This window comes from Erpetoichthys calabaricus, chromosome 8 (assembly GCF_900747795.2).
Source record: "Erpetoichthys calabaricus chromosome 8, fErpCal1.3, whole genome shotgun sequence".
Taxonomy (NCBI): Eukaryota; Metazoa; Chordata; class Cladistia; order Polypteriformes; family Polypteridae; genus Erpetoichthys; species Erpetoichthys calabaricus.
In genome coordinates, this window is record NC_041401.2 from 2,194,331 (window position 1) to 2,209,626 (window position 15,296).

General features: G+C 44.8%; 1 protein-coding gene across 2 annotated transcripts in view; it reads left to right on the forward strand.

Annotated features, from left to right (window-relative positions):
• Positions 1–15,296, forward strand: part of nbeal1 (neurobeachin-like 1) — a 175,053-nt gene that overhangs the window by 57,991 nt on the left and 101,766 nt on the right. For both annotated transcript variants that reach the window (XM_028806166.2, XM_028806167.2), the window contains 4 exons: positions 2,545–2,628; positions 2,724–2,822; positions 8,732–9,312; positions 11,591–11,723. In XM_028806166.2, the coding sequence (XP_028661999.2) occupies positions 2,545–2,628; positions 2,724–2,822; positions 8,732–9,312; positions 11,591–11,723 (897 nt within the window). The remainder of the gene's footprint in view (positions 1–2,544; positions 2,629–2,723; positions 2,823–8,731; positions 9,313–11,590; positions 11,724–15,296) is intronic.

The following is a 15,296-nucleotide window of genomic DNA, read 5'->3' on the forward strand; positions in this document are numbered from 1 at the left end:
GAGTGCCATTATGAGCAAAGCTGCACACAGCCACACACAAACACTTTTCAGCTTACGTAAAGAGGCTAAGAGGTGACGTGATTGAAGTGTGTCAAGTTATGAAGGGAATCAGGACCATGGAGCCCAGTTGTTACTTTAAAATAAATTCTTCAACAAGGTTACAGGGACACCCCTGGTAACTTAAGGGCAAATTTCACAAAAGTTTTAGAATGTTTTTCAAAGTGAATCCCCAAGCAGTATGGTGAACAGAAGAAGGAGTCAGAGTGGACTTTAAGCTATCGACATCCAGACAGTATTCAGAAGCCATTGAGAAGGCTAACAGAATGTCAGGTTATATAGCGCCTTGATGTGTGCAGTACAAGTTCCAGGAGGTTCTGCTCAAGCTTTATAACAAACTGGTGAGGCGTCATCTGGAGTCCTGTGTGCAGTTTGGGTCTCCAGGCTACAGAAAGGACATAGCAGCACAAGAAAAAGTCCAGAGAAGAGCGACTAGGCTGATTTAGGGCTACAGAGGACGAGTTAAGAGGAAAGATTAAAAGAGCTGATCCTTTACAGTGATGAGGAGGAGACCCGAGTGAAGTGTTTAAAATGATGAAGGGAATTAGTCCAGTGGATGGAGAAGGTGACTTTAAAATGAGTTCAACAAGAACACAGTTGGAAACATAAGTGGAAATTTCGCACAAACATTAAGAAGTTTTTCTTTACACACAGAACGATAGACACTTGGAATAAGTGACTAAGTAGTGTGATGGACAGCAAGACTTTAGGGACTTTTAAAACTCAACTTGGATGTTTTTTTGGGAGAAATAAGTGGATAGGACTGACGAGCTTTGTTGGGCTGAATGGCCTGTTCTCGTCTGGAGTGTTGTAATGTTCTAATAAGTAAACCTAACGAGGGGGTCCATTCATAAAATAGCTCCACCAGTCAGATTTTAATGGACTGTGGCTCTTGAGTGTCCAAGCCCCATTCACTATAACTCCCTTCTGTACCGTGGATCTGCGATGACGCTCGTCTAAAGCACCGGCTCCTTAGGGGTCCTTCTAGGTTTATAGTCTTCTAGGGTCCTGATTGTCAAGTGTACAGAGTTCAGTGAGATTCTTCATTTGCATGTGCTACTCAACATTCAACCCGTCTTGACTCTCCAGCACCTCCATTAGTGAGTAGAACTACTTGACCTCGAAAGTTCTGTCATCTTTACCTGAGAAATCTCACAACGTTTTTGTTACGTAAGGATCATTAACTTAAGAAATGTCAGTATTAACCCTGGGTAAGCGGGTTAGGAAGGTAGATGGATGGATAGATGGGCTCATCATATGTGGCTTTGTTATGTAGATAGATAAGAAAGTTGTCATATTTTGAGTCGTCGTCGTTCGATGTACAAAGTATTGTGAAATGTTTACTCCATGTGCTAATCCAAGTGCAACTTGTCATCATTCTCCAGTGCCATCACTGAGTATGGGCACAGTGCATCAGCGAGTAGAGCGACCCGACCTCAAATATCAGGAAAATCTGACAACATGTTTGTCTTAGAAGGATCATCAACATTGATTATTAAAGGAGACCTCAACATTAACCCTGGACCTGGATAAACAAGTTCAGAAGATGGATGGTTGGATGGGTTCAGCGTCTGTAGCTCTCAGTAAATGTTAGATAGACATGACAGGAGAGTTTATAGGGTCTTTATTGTCCCCTGTACAAAGGAAAGTGAAATTTGTATCTGCAAGTGCTAATCAACATGTCGGCACTCCGCAGCGCCGTTATGCACGAGTAGAACCACCTGACCTGAGCACATTTGTCATTGCCCACCAGTGACTGATTTTATGCCAAGTGTGACATCCTTTTGAGTTCCCCCTTTGTCCGCAATGCTTGGCCTAAACCTGCAGCACTGCCAGTGGAAAGCTGTGCTTCTCTCAGTTAGAAGTGCCAGCTGAGGGCACATTGGAGGAGGCACTCCACCTGCCCTTGGCCGTCAGAGCCGTGCCACAAGACCACAGCAGGGACCACCCCACTCCACTCATCATGGCATGTTGCTCTTCATTGTTGTGGGGGGGTGGTAATTCATCTTGGTGGTCTCACGTGAGGCTCGTGGGTTCATTCTTCAGCCGGTCTCTCTTTGTTGTGTCTGCCATGGGTGCCAGGGAGATGCGTGGGGTGCCTGCTGTAGTGCCAGTCAGCTTGGCTTGAGTTTCCTGGCTGCAGGGGTGTCGGGCCTGCAGGCAGGAATGGCCACACTCTGAGCTTGTCTGTTCACACGGGGGCTTCTTGTGTTTGCCTGGCCAGCTGGACTTAACCCCTTGAGCACCAGAGCCTACTTATTCTTCATATGTGGCTCAAATGGTTAAGGATCCTGGGTAGGCTGTGGTGGTGGTGGAGGTGGTGGTGGACGAGCAGGTGAGCTTCTTTTGGGGAGGTTGAACTTTATACTTAAAATCAACCTAAGGTGGAAGTTCCAAAATGAGTGTCCGACATCGGGCTCCATCTGTGGATGACCAGACCTTACTCGCTCCCTTAGCATGTTTTCATTCTTTTGTCTGTCTTTTCAGGTACTTCATGGACGGCTGGATTGTCTGGCAATCTCGGCAATCAAGACCCTTACCACGGTGATGCTGAAGTCCCCAGCTGCTAAGGTACGTTTGTGGGCCATTTAGGCCAATACTTCTCCATGTACTGTAATGGACTTGGCATGCCTGCTGGACCTCATGTCTTGCCTGTTCTCCTTCAGGAAGTCTTTAAAGAGAGAATTGGCTACACACACTTGCATGAAGTGTTGAAATCTCTGGGTCAGCCATCACGGGAGCTGCTGCAGGAGCTGATGAACATGGTGAGTGTGTATAGAGGTCACGGATTGCTTGTAATCATCTTGACCAGCACTGTCCACATCACAATGTCTGGCAAATAACTTGCACTAACAAGCCTGCCTTACACGGGCGATCTAAGAGAAATAAACCTTGTGACCACTAGGGGGTGTCATACAGCCCCAGGTGCAAATAAATAGCTTTATTTTCACAAATACCTTTTACAGGATTCATCCATCCAGCAATCCACAACTCTAACAAACAGCTCTTTCCTCCTCCACCCCTCCCAGGTGAGCTTCGCCCAAATCCTCTCCCAACTCTGACTCACCTGGAGGATGTGGAGCAGTTCCTGTTCAACCTGAACCTGGGAGTACTTCTGGTTCAACAAGATTTCCTTCTGGAAGCACTTCTGGGCCAGGAAGAACCTCTCCCTGACAGGGTATCCTGCTTCCAGCAGCTCCCTCTAGTGGCATCTGAGGACCCCAACAGAGCTGCCCACCAGAAATACAATGCAGCCCTATGGGTGCCAGATACCAGAGGGATGTTGCCACCCAATGTACTGGGTTAACTCCTGCCCCGGAATGCAGTCTCCCTCTATCCTTCCACTGTGATGGCTTCCCAGCTGGCAAGGGTGCCACCAACCAATGTGACTGGGATGCCCGCCTGTATCCTATTTTACAACCTCTTTAGTCTCGACAGTCGTCGGTCTTATTATTTTTAGTTATTGCAGCTCCCCATGCTGTATGATATTGAATGATTTTTGTGTGTGTTTTTATTTGTATTCATAATTAGACCCTTTTGAGTTTATTTAGCTTATTTTGAGTCATATGATTGCTTTGCGCCCTCCCCTACCATAGCCTATCACCTATAAGGGAGGAGCAAAAGCTTTAGATTCATCAAAAATTTCAATGTCCAGTTTGCAAAAGATTTCGACGTTTTAGGGAGTGTGTCTGTGTGTCACATTTTCTTGAGGATGAAGCTCAAGACGTCTGTAATTAAGCGTGTTCAACAAGAACACTGAGACACGGTTATAAACTCGTTAAGGGTAAAGTCGTCTTCACTCAGAGAACCACAAAACCAAGTAGTGTGGTAGAGTGCAGGCGCAATAGGGACCTTTGGTTGGGTCTCGTGAACAGCTTGTTCTCATCGACTTGTTCTAATCCACAGGTGTCAAACTTCAGTCCTGGAGGGCCGCAGTGGCTGCAGGTTTTCATTCTAACCTTCTTCCATCCATCCATCCATCCTCTTCCGCTTATCCGAGGTCAGGTCGCGGGGGGCAGCAGCTTGAGCAGAGATACCCAGACTTCCCTCTCCCCGGCCACTTCTTCTAGCTCTTCCAGGAGAATCCCGAGGCGTTAACAGGCCAGCCGGGAGACATGGTCCCTCCAGCGTGTCCTGGGTCTTCCCCGGGGCCTCCTCCCGGTTGGACGTGCCCGGAACACCTCACCAGGGAGGCGTCCAGGATTCTAACCTTCTTCTTAATTAATTTGCTGCTAATTAACTTCTTTTGCCTTAATTTTAATGAACTTGACTCAGGCCCCTTAGTTGTTTCTTTTTCCATATGCAGCAGCCAAACAGCAACGAGACACAAAATGAGCTGCCACATGACCAACTCACCTGTGCCATCACACAATATCTGAAAATAAAGAAAGGTGAAGGTCTTGATTAGGTTGATCTCTCAGGCCACCAAAACAAATTGACGGTGTTCTTAGAAAAAACAGATAATCAATAGTTTTAGGAATGTCTACAGTGGCAGAATGAGAACAGCAGTACATCCATCCATTTTCCAACCCGCTGAATCCGAACACAGGGTCACGGGGGTCTGCTGGAGCCAATCCCAGCCAACACAGGGCACAAGGCAGGGAACCAATCCTGGGCAGGGTGCCAACCCACCACAGAACAGCAGTACATCCTGGAATTAAATAACGGGTTTAATTAACAGCAAGAATCTGCTTCTTGTTAAGTAATTGGTTGGAGTGAAATTGGTTGGAGTCTGAAGCTCCAATTTTGCTGGTCATCTGTTGGCTTGTTTAACATGTCATTTCTGTTTGGCTGCCATTTAATAAAGAAAAAGATCAATTGAGAGGAGTGAATCCTTAAAAACAGGGCTATTCAAATGAAGGGAAAAGGAGTTCATTAGCAGTGAAAGCTGGTCACTGATTAGGAAAAGGGTGAGAATGAAAACCTGCAGCCACTGTGGCCCTCCAGGCCTGGAGTTCGACACCCCTGCTCTAATCAATCTTCAGATATGAGCATCCTATAATTCGGGCCTTGTGAGGGCTTTTATTTTGATACACTCACATTTGAGATGACACTGGAAGGACTTTTTTTTTTTTTTTTTTTTTTTTTTGCTTTGCTCCCCCCCCCCAACCTATTGTCTATGGGGGAGGAGCAAAAGCTTTACATTTGTCAAAAATTTCAATCTCCGGTTTTCAACAGATCTCTGATGTTGTAGGGACCCTGATACAGAAAGCATTGATATCTCTATGATGGGTGTGTGTCACAGTTTCTTGAGGACGGTCTTGGAGGTAAAATGGCTGTACAGAAAAATGCCAAACTCGAAATTTCAGCCTGTTATGAGATGACGATGTGCTGATTAGTTTTTGAGGCAAATCGTGCAAGAGAAAGAGGTCCCTGGAGAGGAGCCCTCAGATACCGTAATTCTGCAATTAATTCTAAATTCTTCTCATCGATTGCTATCGTGATTACCGATTTCATGATCAGAAAGATCAGCATCAGAGCAGTAAATAATTACTGAAATATTGAGAAATAGTTCGGGTAACTTGGTTCTGAGGGACGCAAAGGCCACTGACGTTCACGTCTGAATTTTTTTGTTATTTATTTTGGCTGCCATTTTGAGTTTCTTGGTCTCCACCATTTTTCCGTGTTGTTTTGGCCTCCAAGGCCATCTTGTGCAGCACAACGCCTTCCCGCTTCTTTCACATGACACCTGGTACTGACATAATTGAAAAAAAATTTGCCTTGAAAAATTATTTTCTGTGGAGTTATTTAGATTTTTTTTTTTTCAATTGTGAAATTTCAGTGGTTCTTCATGATTATGTTTTTCTATTTTTCATCTTTGGATTATTGTTGATATTGTTATCATAATATGTTGATTTTTAGTTAGAAGAGGAATTTACAGAAGAATCGTAAGCAAAGTCAGACGTAGAGAGTCGTAACCAGGAAGTCGGAAAAATCTATCTTGAGGTTGCAATCAGGTCCATAAGTATCTGGACAGGGACACGAGTCTTGTGATTTTGTCTCTGTACGCCACATTGAAGTGTAGACTTTCAGCTTTAATTGAAGGGGTTTAACAATAATATGACATGAGCCGTTTAGGAATGACAGCCATTTTTCTGCATAGCCCCCCCTACCCCCCCCAAATTTCCAGAGGCTCAAACGTATTTGGACATTTGACTGCCAGGCTGTTCCATAGTCAGGTGTCCGCAGGTCCCTCATTATTTCATGAACTCTTAAGCAGGTGGAAGGTCTGCAGATGATTCCAAGTGTGAAATTTGCATTTCATGTGGACGCTGTCACCGTGAACTCTCAATATGAGGTCCAAAGAGCTAGCCGTGTAAGTAAAAAACAGGCCATCATTAGGCAGAGCAACCGTAACAAACCCATCAGAAAGATGGCAAAAACACTAGGAGTGGTCAAGTCAACCATTTGGTACATTTAAAGAGAAGGAACACACTGGTGAACTCAGCCACACCAGAAGATGTAGAAAACCACAGATGACAACTGAGCTGGTCGGTTTGCAGAATTCTGTCCTTGGTGAAGAAGAAACTCTTCATGACATTTAGCCAAACCAAGACCACCCGACCTGTCATTGCCAAAGTCTACAATCAAGAGAGGACTTCATGAAAGCAAAGACAGAGAGTTTACCACAAGATACAAATGGCTGGTAAGCCTCAGGCATAGGAAGGGCAGATTAGACTTTACCAGAAAATATTTTTTAAAAGCCTTTCTGCTTTTGCAACAGTTTTATTTGGGCAAAGGAATCTAAGATCAGTATGTAGCAGAATGATGGAAAGAGAAGAGTGTGGAGAAGAAAAGAAACGGCTCATGATGCGATGAATAGCACATTATCTGTGAGACATGGTGGAGGCCGTGTTATGGCCTGATGATGATTGACTGCCAGTGGAAGTCGGTCACTGGTGTTTATTGATGATACGACTGCTGGTAGAATTGGCAGAATGAATTCTGAAGTGTAGAGGGCGCTATACAGTACTGTCTGCTCAGAGTCAGACAAATGTGACAAAACTGACAGGATGACACCTCACAGTACAGGTAGACAACGAGCCAATACATCCTGTGACCGTAAACCAAGAGCTTTACATGGCAAAAAAGTGGAATATTCGTCAATGGCTGAGTCAATCAAGTAACCTCAGCCCAACTGGACATGCAGGTCACTTGCTGAAGACAAAAATGATGGCGGAAAGTCCAACAAACAAGTGGCACCTGAAGACAGCGGCAGTCAAGGTCTGGCAAAGCACCACTGGGATGGAAATGCAGCACTTGGAGAAGGCCGTGGGCTCAAACTTTAGGCAGTCATTGTCTGCACTGGACTTCCAACCAGGAATTGAAAATGATTGTTATATTTATGACTAAGTTAGTTTGTCTAAATATGTTTGAGCCACTGGAAATTGGGGGGGACCATGTATAAAAATGGCTGTCATTCCTAAACAGCTTATATGATATTTTTGTTCTGCTTCTTCATCTTTTGGCTGCTCCCATTAGGGTTGCCATAGCAGATCATCTTGTTCCATATCTTCCTTTCATCTTCATCTGTCACACCCACCACCTTCATGTCCTAACTCACCACCTCCTTGTAGGCCTTCCTCCTCTCCTCTTGCCTGGCAACTCTATCCTTAGCATCCTTCTCCCAATAAACCCAGCGTCTCTCCTCTGCACATAATAATCATAATAATTCTTTACATTTATATAGCGCTTTTCTCACTACTCAAAGCGCTCTCCACACAGGGAGGACCCGGGGAGCGAACCCACAATCTCCTTACTGCAAAGCAGCAGCACTACCACTGCGCCACGTGTCCAAACCAATATCAATCCCAATATCCTATGATATTTTTGTTAAATCCGTTAAATTGAAGCTGAAAGTCTACATTTCAATCACACCTTAATTGCTTTGTTTCACATCCATCGTTGTGGTGTGCCAAAATTATGAAAATGGTGTCTCGGTCCAAATACTTATGGACTTAACAGTAAATATGTGTCTCAAAAATGGTAGTGAAGTAGAAAGGAGACAAATTTGAAAAGCGATAATTTGTAGTCAAAAAGGAGAGCTAAAGTTCAATAGAATTAAGGTTTGAGTTGAATCCAATTAAGGACAACTAGGAAGTGCATAACATGACCTTTATACCTTTGACCTGGAAATGTTATGTTATGGCATAGCAACCATCAACATGAAAACCCATAAAACCAAAATGGCATTGCGGGAGATCTTCACTTATCTCAGCATCATTAAAACTGTATCAAGCACAAAAATAAATGGGATCACAAGACTGCCTTGACCATTCCGGCCCTAGAATGTTGGTGACTCCAACCAGCAGAATTTTGTGAAGAACAAATTTTGATCAGCATGTCCAAATTTGGGGACACAACAAGACAGACCTGCTCTGTCCAGATATTAATGGCTTTAAATGTAAACCTGAGGTACAACTGGGTAGATGTGACTCTGTCTTACTTATGAGACAGCAGAAGCTCTCTTATTATAGAAGTCAGATGTTCTTGTGCAAGTTCTGGGGATTGTAGTTTCTATTTTTCTTGATCTTCTGCAAAGTGTTAATTTCCACTTGGGGACAAGTAGAGTATTATCTATCCATCCATCCATCCTTGCCCATGGCCCCCCACTTCAAGAATCGGCCTCTCCTTTTAGGTGTTAAATCGGCTCATTCTGCTCCTTCTTTTCCAGGCTGTTGAAGGTGACCACACCTCTGTTGGCCTCCTGGGAATCAGCAATGTTCAGCCTCTGCTGCTGCTCATACGCTGGCTGCCGGACCTCGTCTCACATGACCTTCAGATTTTCATTTCTGACTGGCTAAAAAGAATCTGCAGCATCAACCGCCAGAGTCGCACCATCTGCGTCAATGCCTCTATGGTCATCTGCCTCCTGGACACCTTGGCCTACCACAGCTGCCTTCATCGCACGTGTGCCGAGAACCTGATCAGTCTCCTCGGTTCTTTGGGCAGCCAGTCACTGAGCTCTGTAGAGCTGCGCCAGCTTCTGAGGCTCTTGCGGACAGAAGAAGCCAAGCAGACCCACCCTTATGTCGTGCCGATGATGAGGGCGATCCTGGGCATGGCACGCAAGCAAGAGTTTGAGAATGCACTGCAGTATTTCGACTTGTCCCCCAGCATGGCGGGGATCTCTCTGCCCAGCATCCAGCGTTGGCCCGGCTATGCCTTCAGCTTCTATGCCTGGCTTTGTCTGGATCAGGAGCAGCAGGTCCCCGGGCTTTTCAGCAAAGGAGGGAAGAGGAAGCAGTTGTACAGGTATGAGGGGTTTGGGGGGCTTTGGTGAACCTGACAGCCCATGCCCTATGGACAGTATGACAGGAGGGAAACCTCCTTACGGTTAGGCAGAAAGAGAAAATGGGGAGTAAAGGGAGCAAATGGAGTGAGTGGGCCGATGTCAAAGTGCGGGTTGGGTAAATGAGAGAGTCACATTGTGTCCTGATGTACGTGAGATCAGGAAAAGAAACCATTGGGAGATAAAAAAAGACCCAACTAAGGGGTGCGCAGAATTGTATTCGGGGTCACAGGGGAAGGACAGACACCTGGTGGGATGAGGAGTTAAATGTAAAGACCAAAGATCAAAACCTGAATTGTGGTCGACACTAAAAGGGGTGAAAAGCGCAAGCGGTGCTAACTGACTGAGGCTGGTGTCATTCTACAGCGATTTTGAGTTGCAGCTTTCATTTTTACGCAGTCTTAGCGTGTCGGGGACGGCTGCATCATGCTCCCATGACACCCCAGCTATACGGTCCTAGGGGCGCACCATGACATTGTCAGTCAGGTGTGTCTTGGGGACGACTCCTTTGTGTGCTCAGGTGGAAGTAAAGTGCATAACAATGTGGCCACGAGAAAAGGAGGACAGTGGGAAAACCGAAAAGAGACTCGTCTGTTTAATGTTTTGTGTCCGTTGAGCTGTGACAGAGTAGAAAAAAAAGATGGGCCAAGTTCACGGAAAATATTCATACAGCCATTGGTGCTGTCAGATGTCGTGAGCAGTTGTGTAATCTGACATCCTCAAGGTGAAGACTTTAGTTTTATCGACTAGATAGCAGCAAAGACTGCCCGATGAATGAGTCGCATGCACTTCAGCCATTCCTTTTCCTTACAGTACGGCAGTGGTGGGCTTTGCTCTGCGGTGGCACACTTCTTTTTGTGACCAAACAAATCCCAAAGCACACCATTGTTCTACTAACTACAAACATATGATATCTCATTCTCTGAACTGTCCGGAGGTGCCAGACTACCGGAGAAGCCGGTAAAGAAAGTGGCTTTGAGATCAGTGGTCGCAGACTCGGCACTTTGGTGGCATCTCCCAGCAGCTTCCTCCATTCTCACGGCCCACTCTGTCTCAGAGGTAACTCGCATGCCCGCTATCCACCGGCCCCACGAGACTTGCTGGCGACCACACACCCCTGTAGATGTAGACATGTCCAACATGATCTAACATGGCAATCATGGAGCTGCTGTTACACCAGCTTCTTCCGGTAGTTCAGTCTTCCTCTGACAGTTCTGGTCCACCTGCGGAGTTTGTCTCTCACAGGTTTAGACCGAGGTGTGCTACTCACATTATTTCCAAGGGCACACCTGGGAAGCTCTCATGGCACACCACTTTGCCACAGGACGTTGGTTGGAAAACAGTGCAGTACGGCATCAAATCCTGGCAGTCACTCCTGTGAAAGGTCATCGTCTGCAGAAGTTTGCTTTGTGTGTTGTTGAAGACTCGGGTTCTGCACTGCCAGGTGAGGATTTTGAGCTGTCAGAAGGAGGTGACAACGAGAGTGCAGCTGAAGAACCGCGTCAGCCATGAAATACGAATTGTAAAACAAGACTGAGACAGAGCAGGGCCTGCAACTGGCTGCCTTAAATGATTTCGTACGCTTCAGAATGATCACATATCGAGTTGTTAGTTGCATGTTAGCCACAGGTTGAGGAGTAAACAAGTAGTTTGACATTTTTCATGAAAAGTGCGTCTTTCTGGAAGAAATCGGCCAATGTCCATCACAGAAAGAAAATTATAATAATCAACCTCAAAGGAGTTCATTCAAACCAGCATGGAGTGTGAAGGATTTGGGGTTAGTGGTAGGACTTTCTTGCATGTCTCCCTGACTCCAGTTGATTTTTGGCAACTATGTTTGAATTTTGACACTCCGATTTATGTTTGTCTCTGACTACGTCTTGTTGACTGACCAGCTTTTCTGGTTTTCCTTTCTATAACCTCTTATTTCTGTCTTTTCCTTCCTTTACAATATGAAGTCCTTTGGACTGGCCGTTTTCCACTGTGGTCAAGATAATCCTCAGTTCCCCTGTGACCCAGGGCCTAGGATCAGGTCACTGTCCCTCTTGCGTGTTGTTAAATAAGATTAATAAGGTTGACATCAGTAAGGTTGTAAAACCATCTTCTCCGATACCCCCTTTTGAGGGGGGAATGACCACACAACCCGTGTGAACCTGAAAAATGGTGGGTAACAAAGTGTGGGAGAGTCACACTAATCCTGGAGAGATACTCACATGATGTCTTCTTTTGGTTTCTTCCCAGTTTTTTTACAGCCAGCGGGACAGGGTTTGAAGCCTTCTTCACCTCTTCGGGGACCTTAGTTGTCGCAGTGTGCACCAAGAAGGAATACGCGACCGTCATGCTGCCAGATCACTGCTTCTGTGACTCCTTGTGGGTAAGCAGCCGCTGGTGGGGTGAATCATGGTGACGGTTACTCACACACAAGAGCCAGTGGTGGCACCAGAGTATCAAGGACGACACCCAGCCTTGTTGTCAGTTAGTGATGGCTGTTGTCCTTGTCTGTCACTGTCATGCTGCAGCCCTGTCTCTGCACCTTGGATGTACTCAGTGATGCTAAAATGTGTTTGTTTTCATAATATTCAATGGATTACAATGTATTAATCAATAGACTGATTGATTGGTTACTCCATATGTGGAGGTCTTAGAAAGCCCAGCCTATGAACAGCAGTGTTTTCACACACTCCTCCTGCTCCTGCTTGCTATCAAGTCCATCAGCCTAAGCCTTTGTTTTCCGCACTTGCCCTTGCGGTCCTCTCATGTAGCAGGTCACCAGCTGCCCCTCTCATTGTCATCAACCTTCTTAATAGTAGAGCTTTAGGTGAATCAACAAGGCCATTCAGCTTTGTTTTTGCATTCCATAATGGTCATATGCCACCACCACCTTCAGTCTTCTGGCCAATTCATTTCATGAACTTGGGTTCTGAAGATTTGGACTTCTTCTTTTAGACTTGTGCCAGGTTTTGTTCCTTTGCTGTATATTTAATTTTGGGTTTATAGCTCCCTATCATCATGTTTACAAGAGTCCAAAGAAATTCTTATTTGCGGGTTGTAACATATCACCACTCTTCAGCACCATGATCACCAGATTTCAAAACTTGAACAATGTCAGGTCATCTAGAGGATTTGTCTAATAATATGTAAAAAAAAGAAAGCAGTGTGCGCTCCTCCAAAAACTGTGTTACATGAGAAGGGCGTAAAAGTCACCAACTGTCCCCTTGGCAACTTAAGGCAGCGTGATCCCTGGCCACACCAGAACACTTGTGGCCCTAAATAGAGAAGGGCTGGGGCTACAGTGTCAGGGTAGCCACCCCCTTGGGCTCAGTATACAAATAACATAGACAGTCACTGCCAAAATTGTCATCTTACATAATACGCTACTGTGGCTGTCTGTTTATCTGTCCTGGATTTGATATGATATGATCTAGTATCTTGAAGGTAGCCAGTTATTGAGGCTCCAGTCTCTTCGGGGTATGTGGGTACAAATCCCAACGCTGCCACCATGTTTTACAATGCTCTCTTTATTCAATCTCTAAGATATACTTGTAGTTGTCTTCTTATATAATACGCTACCGTGGCTGTCTGTTTGTCTGTCCTGGATTTTAAATTACCTGTAGCTCTCAAACCGTTTGAACTATTGACCTAAAATTTGGTACACATCTACTACGTGACGTCTACTGTCTGCTTTCGGGGTGATGATTGACCTCCAAGGTTATTCCTCTTTTTATTTTTATTTTATTTTATAGTAGAATCAACTCAACAGCATGCAGCAGGGCGGTCATGTGGAACATGCGTATGGGCGCCGTTCTCATCCCTGCCACCTTCGCCGTCCCTTCCCCTACCTCTTCATATCTTAAATCATTCTTGATGCAGATTGAAGACTTAAGTGCCAGCTTCAGTGAAAAATTAAAGAAAACGTACTTCGTAATTACAACACAAACACTGACTTAATCACTTTTAACTCCAAAAGATGCCAACAAAAGAAGAGAAGATGCGGGCTGCTAGGGTGGAGAAAACAAGAGCTGCTCAGGAAGCAGCAAGCGCATCAACCTCTGAGCAAACGAATGATAAACGTACAGAGAAAGAGTCTGAAAACTAGGAATGCTCAAGTCAAGTGGATTCACTGAGTGTTATAGCAGTGCGCTGTTACTGGCACATGAATAAAAAGTTATAAATAAATCAAAGCATATTCATTAAGAAATTGTCAGAAATAAAGATAAGGAAACAGCAGTAGAATATACAAAATAATGTTTAAATGACAAAGAAAAGAATTCATAAAAAGAAGGCGCTTGAACGTAATGAAACCCTGTCTATTCTGGAACACCAAGAATAATGAAACAACACAAGGTTGTGATGTTAGTTAAAGAAAGCAATGTGTCATGATCTTATACTCCAGTAACTGGCATGGCAGTAACAGCAGTCGGACATTTCCTGTTGGCATTGACTAGCCTCCCACAGCACACTTCTCCGACTCGGCCACATTTGTGAAGTTTCAACTATAAACTACCCAGGGAGTTCCCAGGGAATTTTGGGAAGTTACCTTGGCAACAGCCGACATGAATATCTCAATATCGCTCTGCCCATCGAAATTCACAATGCCATCACAAAAAGTCTTAAAAAAAAAAAATGACAGCTTCTTCAGGAAATACGACAGGGCACAGTAAATGTTCAGAAATCCAGAGTGACTGCCAAGAAATCCTAGAAACTCACCAGAAAAGCCACAGAAAATGAATAAAAATGCATGAGTCCCAATACTGCCCTACTGTCCGTGAATCCTCACCGAAGAAAATGAATGACTCTTGGTGTGTTTTGGTCAGTGAGTGAAGTGCGAAACAACGTGTGGCTATGGCAGGTACTTACGTGTGTCCAGTCCTTGGCGTTTCACGTTAATCCACTACGTTGTTCTGTACGGTATATACTCGTGTTTAAGTTCTCCCGTGGATAAGTCGGGACTTTGTTTCTGGTATTTTATAATGTCGCTCGTATAAGTCGAATGTGGAGAACTCGCGCTATTGGTCCAAGAGATTACAATATGCTAACGCCCACCTGAGAGAGTCACCACAGAGCACACGGACTTTTGTTTTCTCTGTATTGTGCCTATGTGACCACTCGGTAATACCCGAACTATTTCAAAGTGACGTTTGTACTGTTTTGTGTTTTTTGTATCGTACACACTCATACACCTTTATCGTAAGAGAATCCCTTATCTACAATGGAGCGTTCGATCAGAAGAAAATATGACGCTGGTTTTAAATTAAACGTCGCTGAAGTGGCGAAAGAAATTGGTAACTGAGCTGCTGTAATAAAATTTGATGTGTCTGAGAAACAGATGAGATTTGGAGGAGACAAGAAATTTTTTTTAATATCAAGTGTCGCATTTTTGAACGGGCGTATAAGTTGGGGTCTGATTTTATGATCGATTTTTCAGGTTTCAAGACCTGACTTATACGTGAGTATATACAGTAAATCAAACAATGTTTATTTTCCATGTCATATAGTTCCACTGTTATAGATAAAACTCAAGACAGACACGATAAGAAAACCGTGTGTTACCAGAGCCCAATTAATCCACACACAAACTTACAATAACTTCCTAGGTTCCATTAACCCCTGCAACCCAGTGCCCCTTCTTAAAGAAACAAATCCCCAATAAAACTGAATCATGGTCTAGCTCAGTGGTCTCAAACTCCGGTCCTGGAGGGCTGCACTGGCTGCAGGCTTTCATTCTAACCCTTAATGAGTGACCTGTTTTTGCTGCTAATTAACTTCTTTTGAATTCATTTTAATTGACTTGCTCTTGGCGATTCTAAATTGGCCCTAGTGTGTGCTTGGTGTGTGGGTGTGTTTGTGTGTGTCCTGCGGTGGGTTGGCACCCTGCCCGGGATTGGTTCCCTGCCTTGTGCCCTGTGTTGGCTGGGATTGGCTCCAGCAGACCCCCGTGACCCTGTGT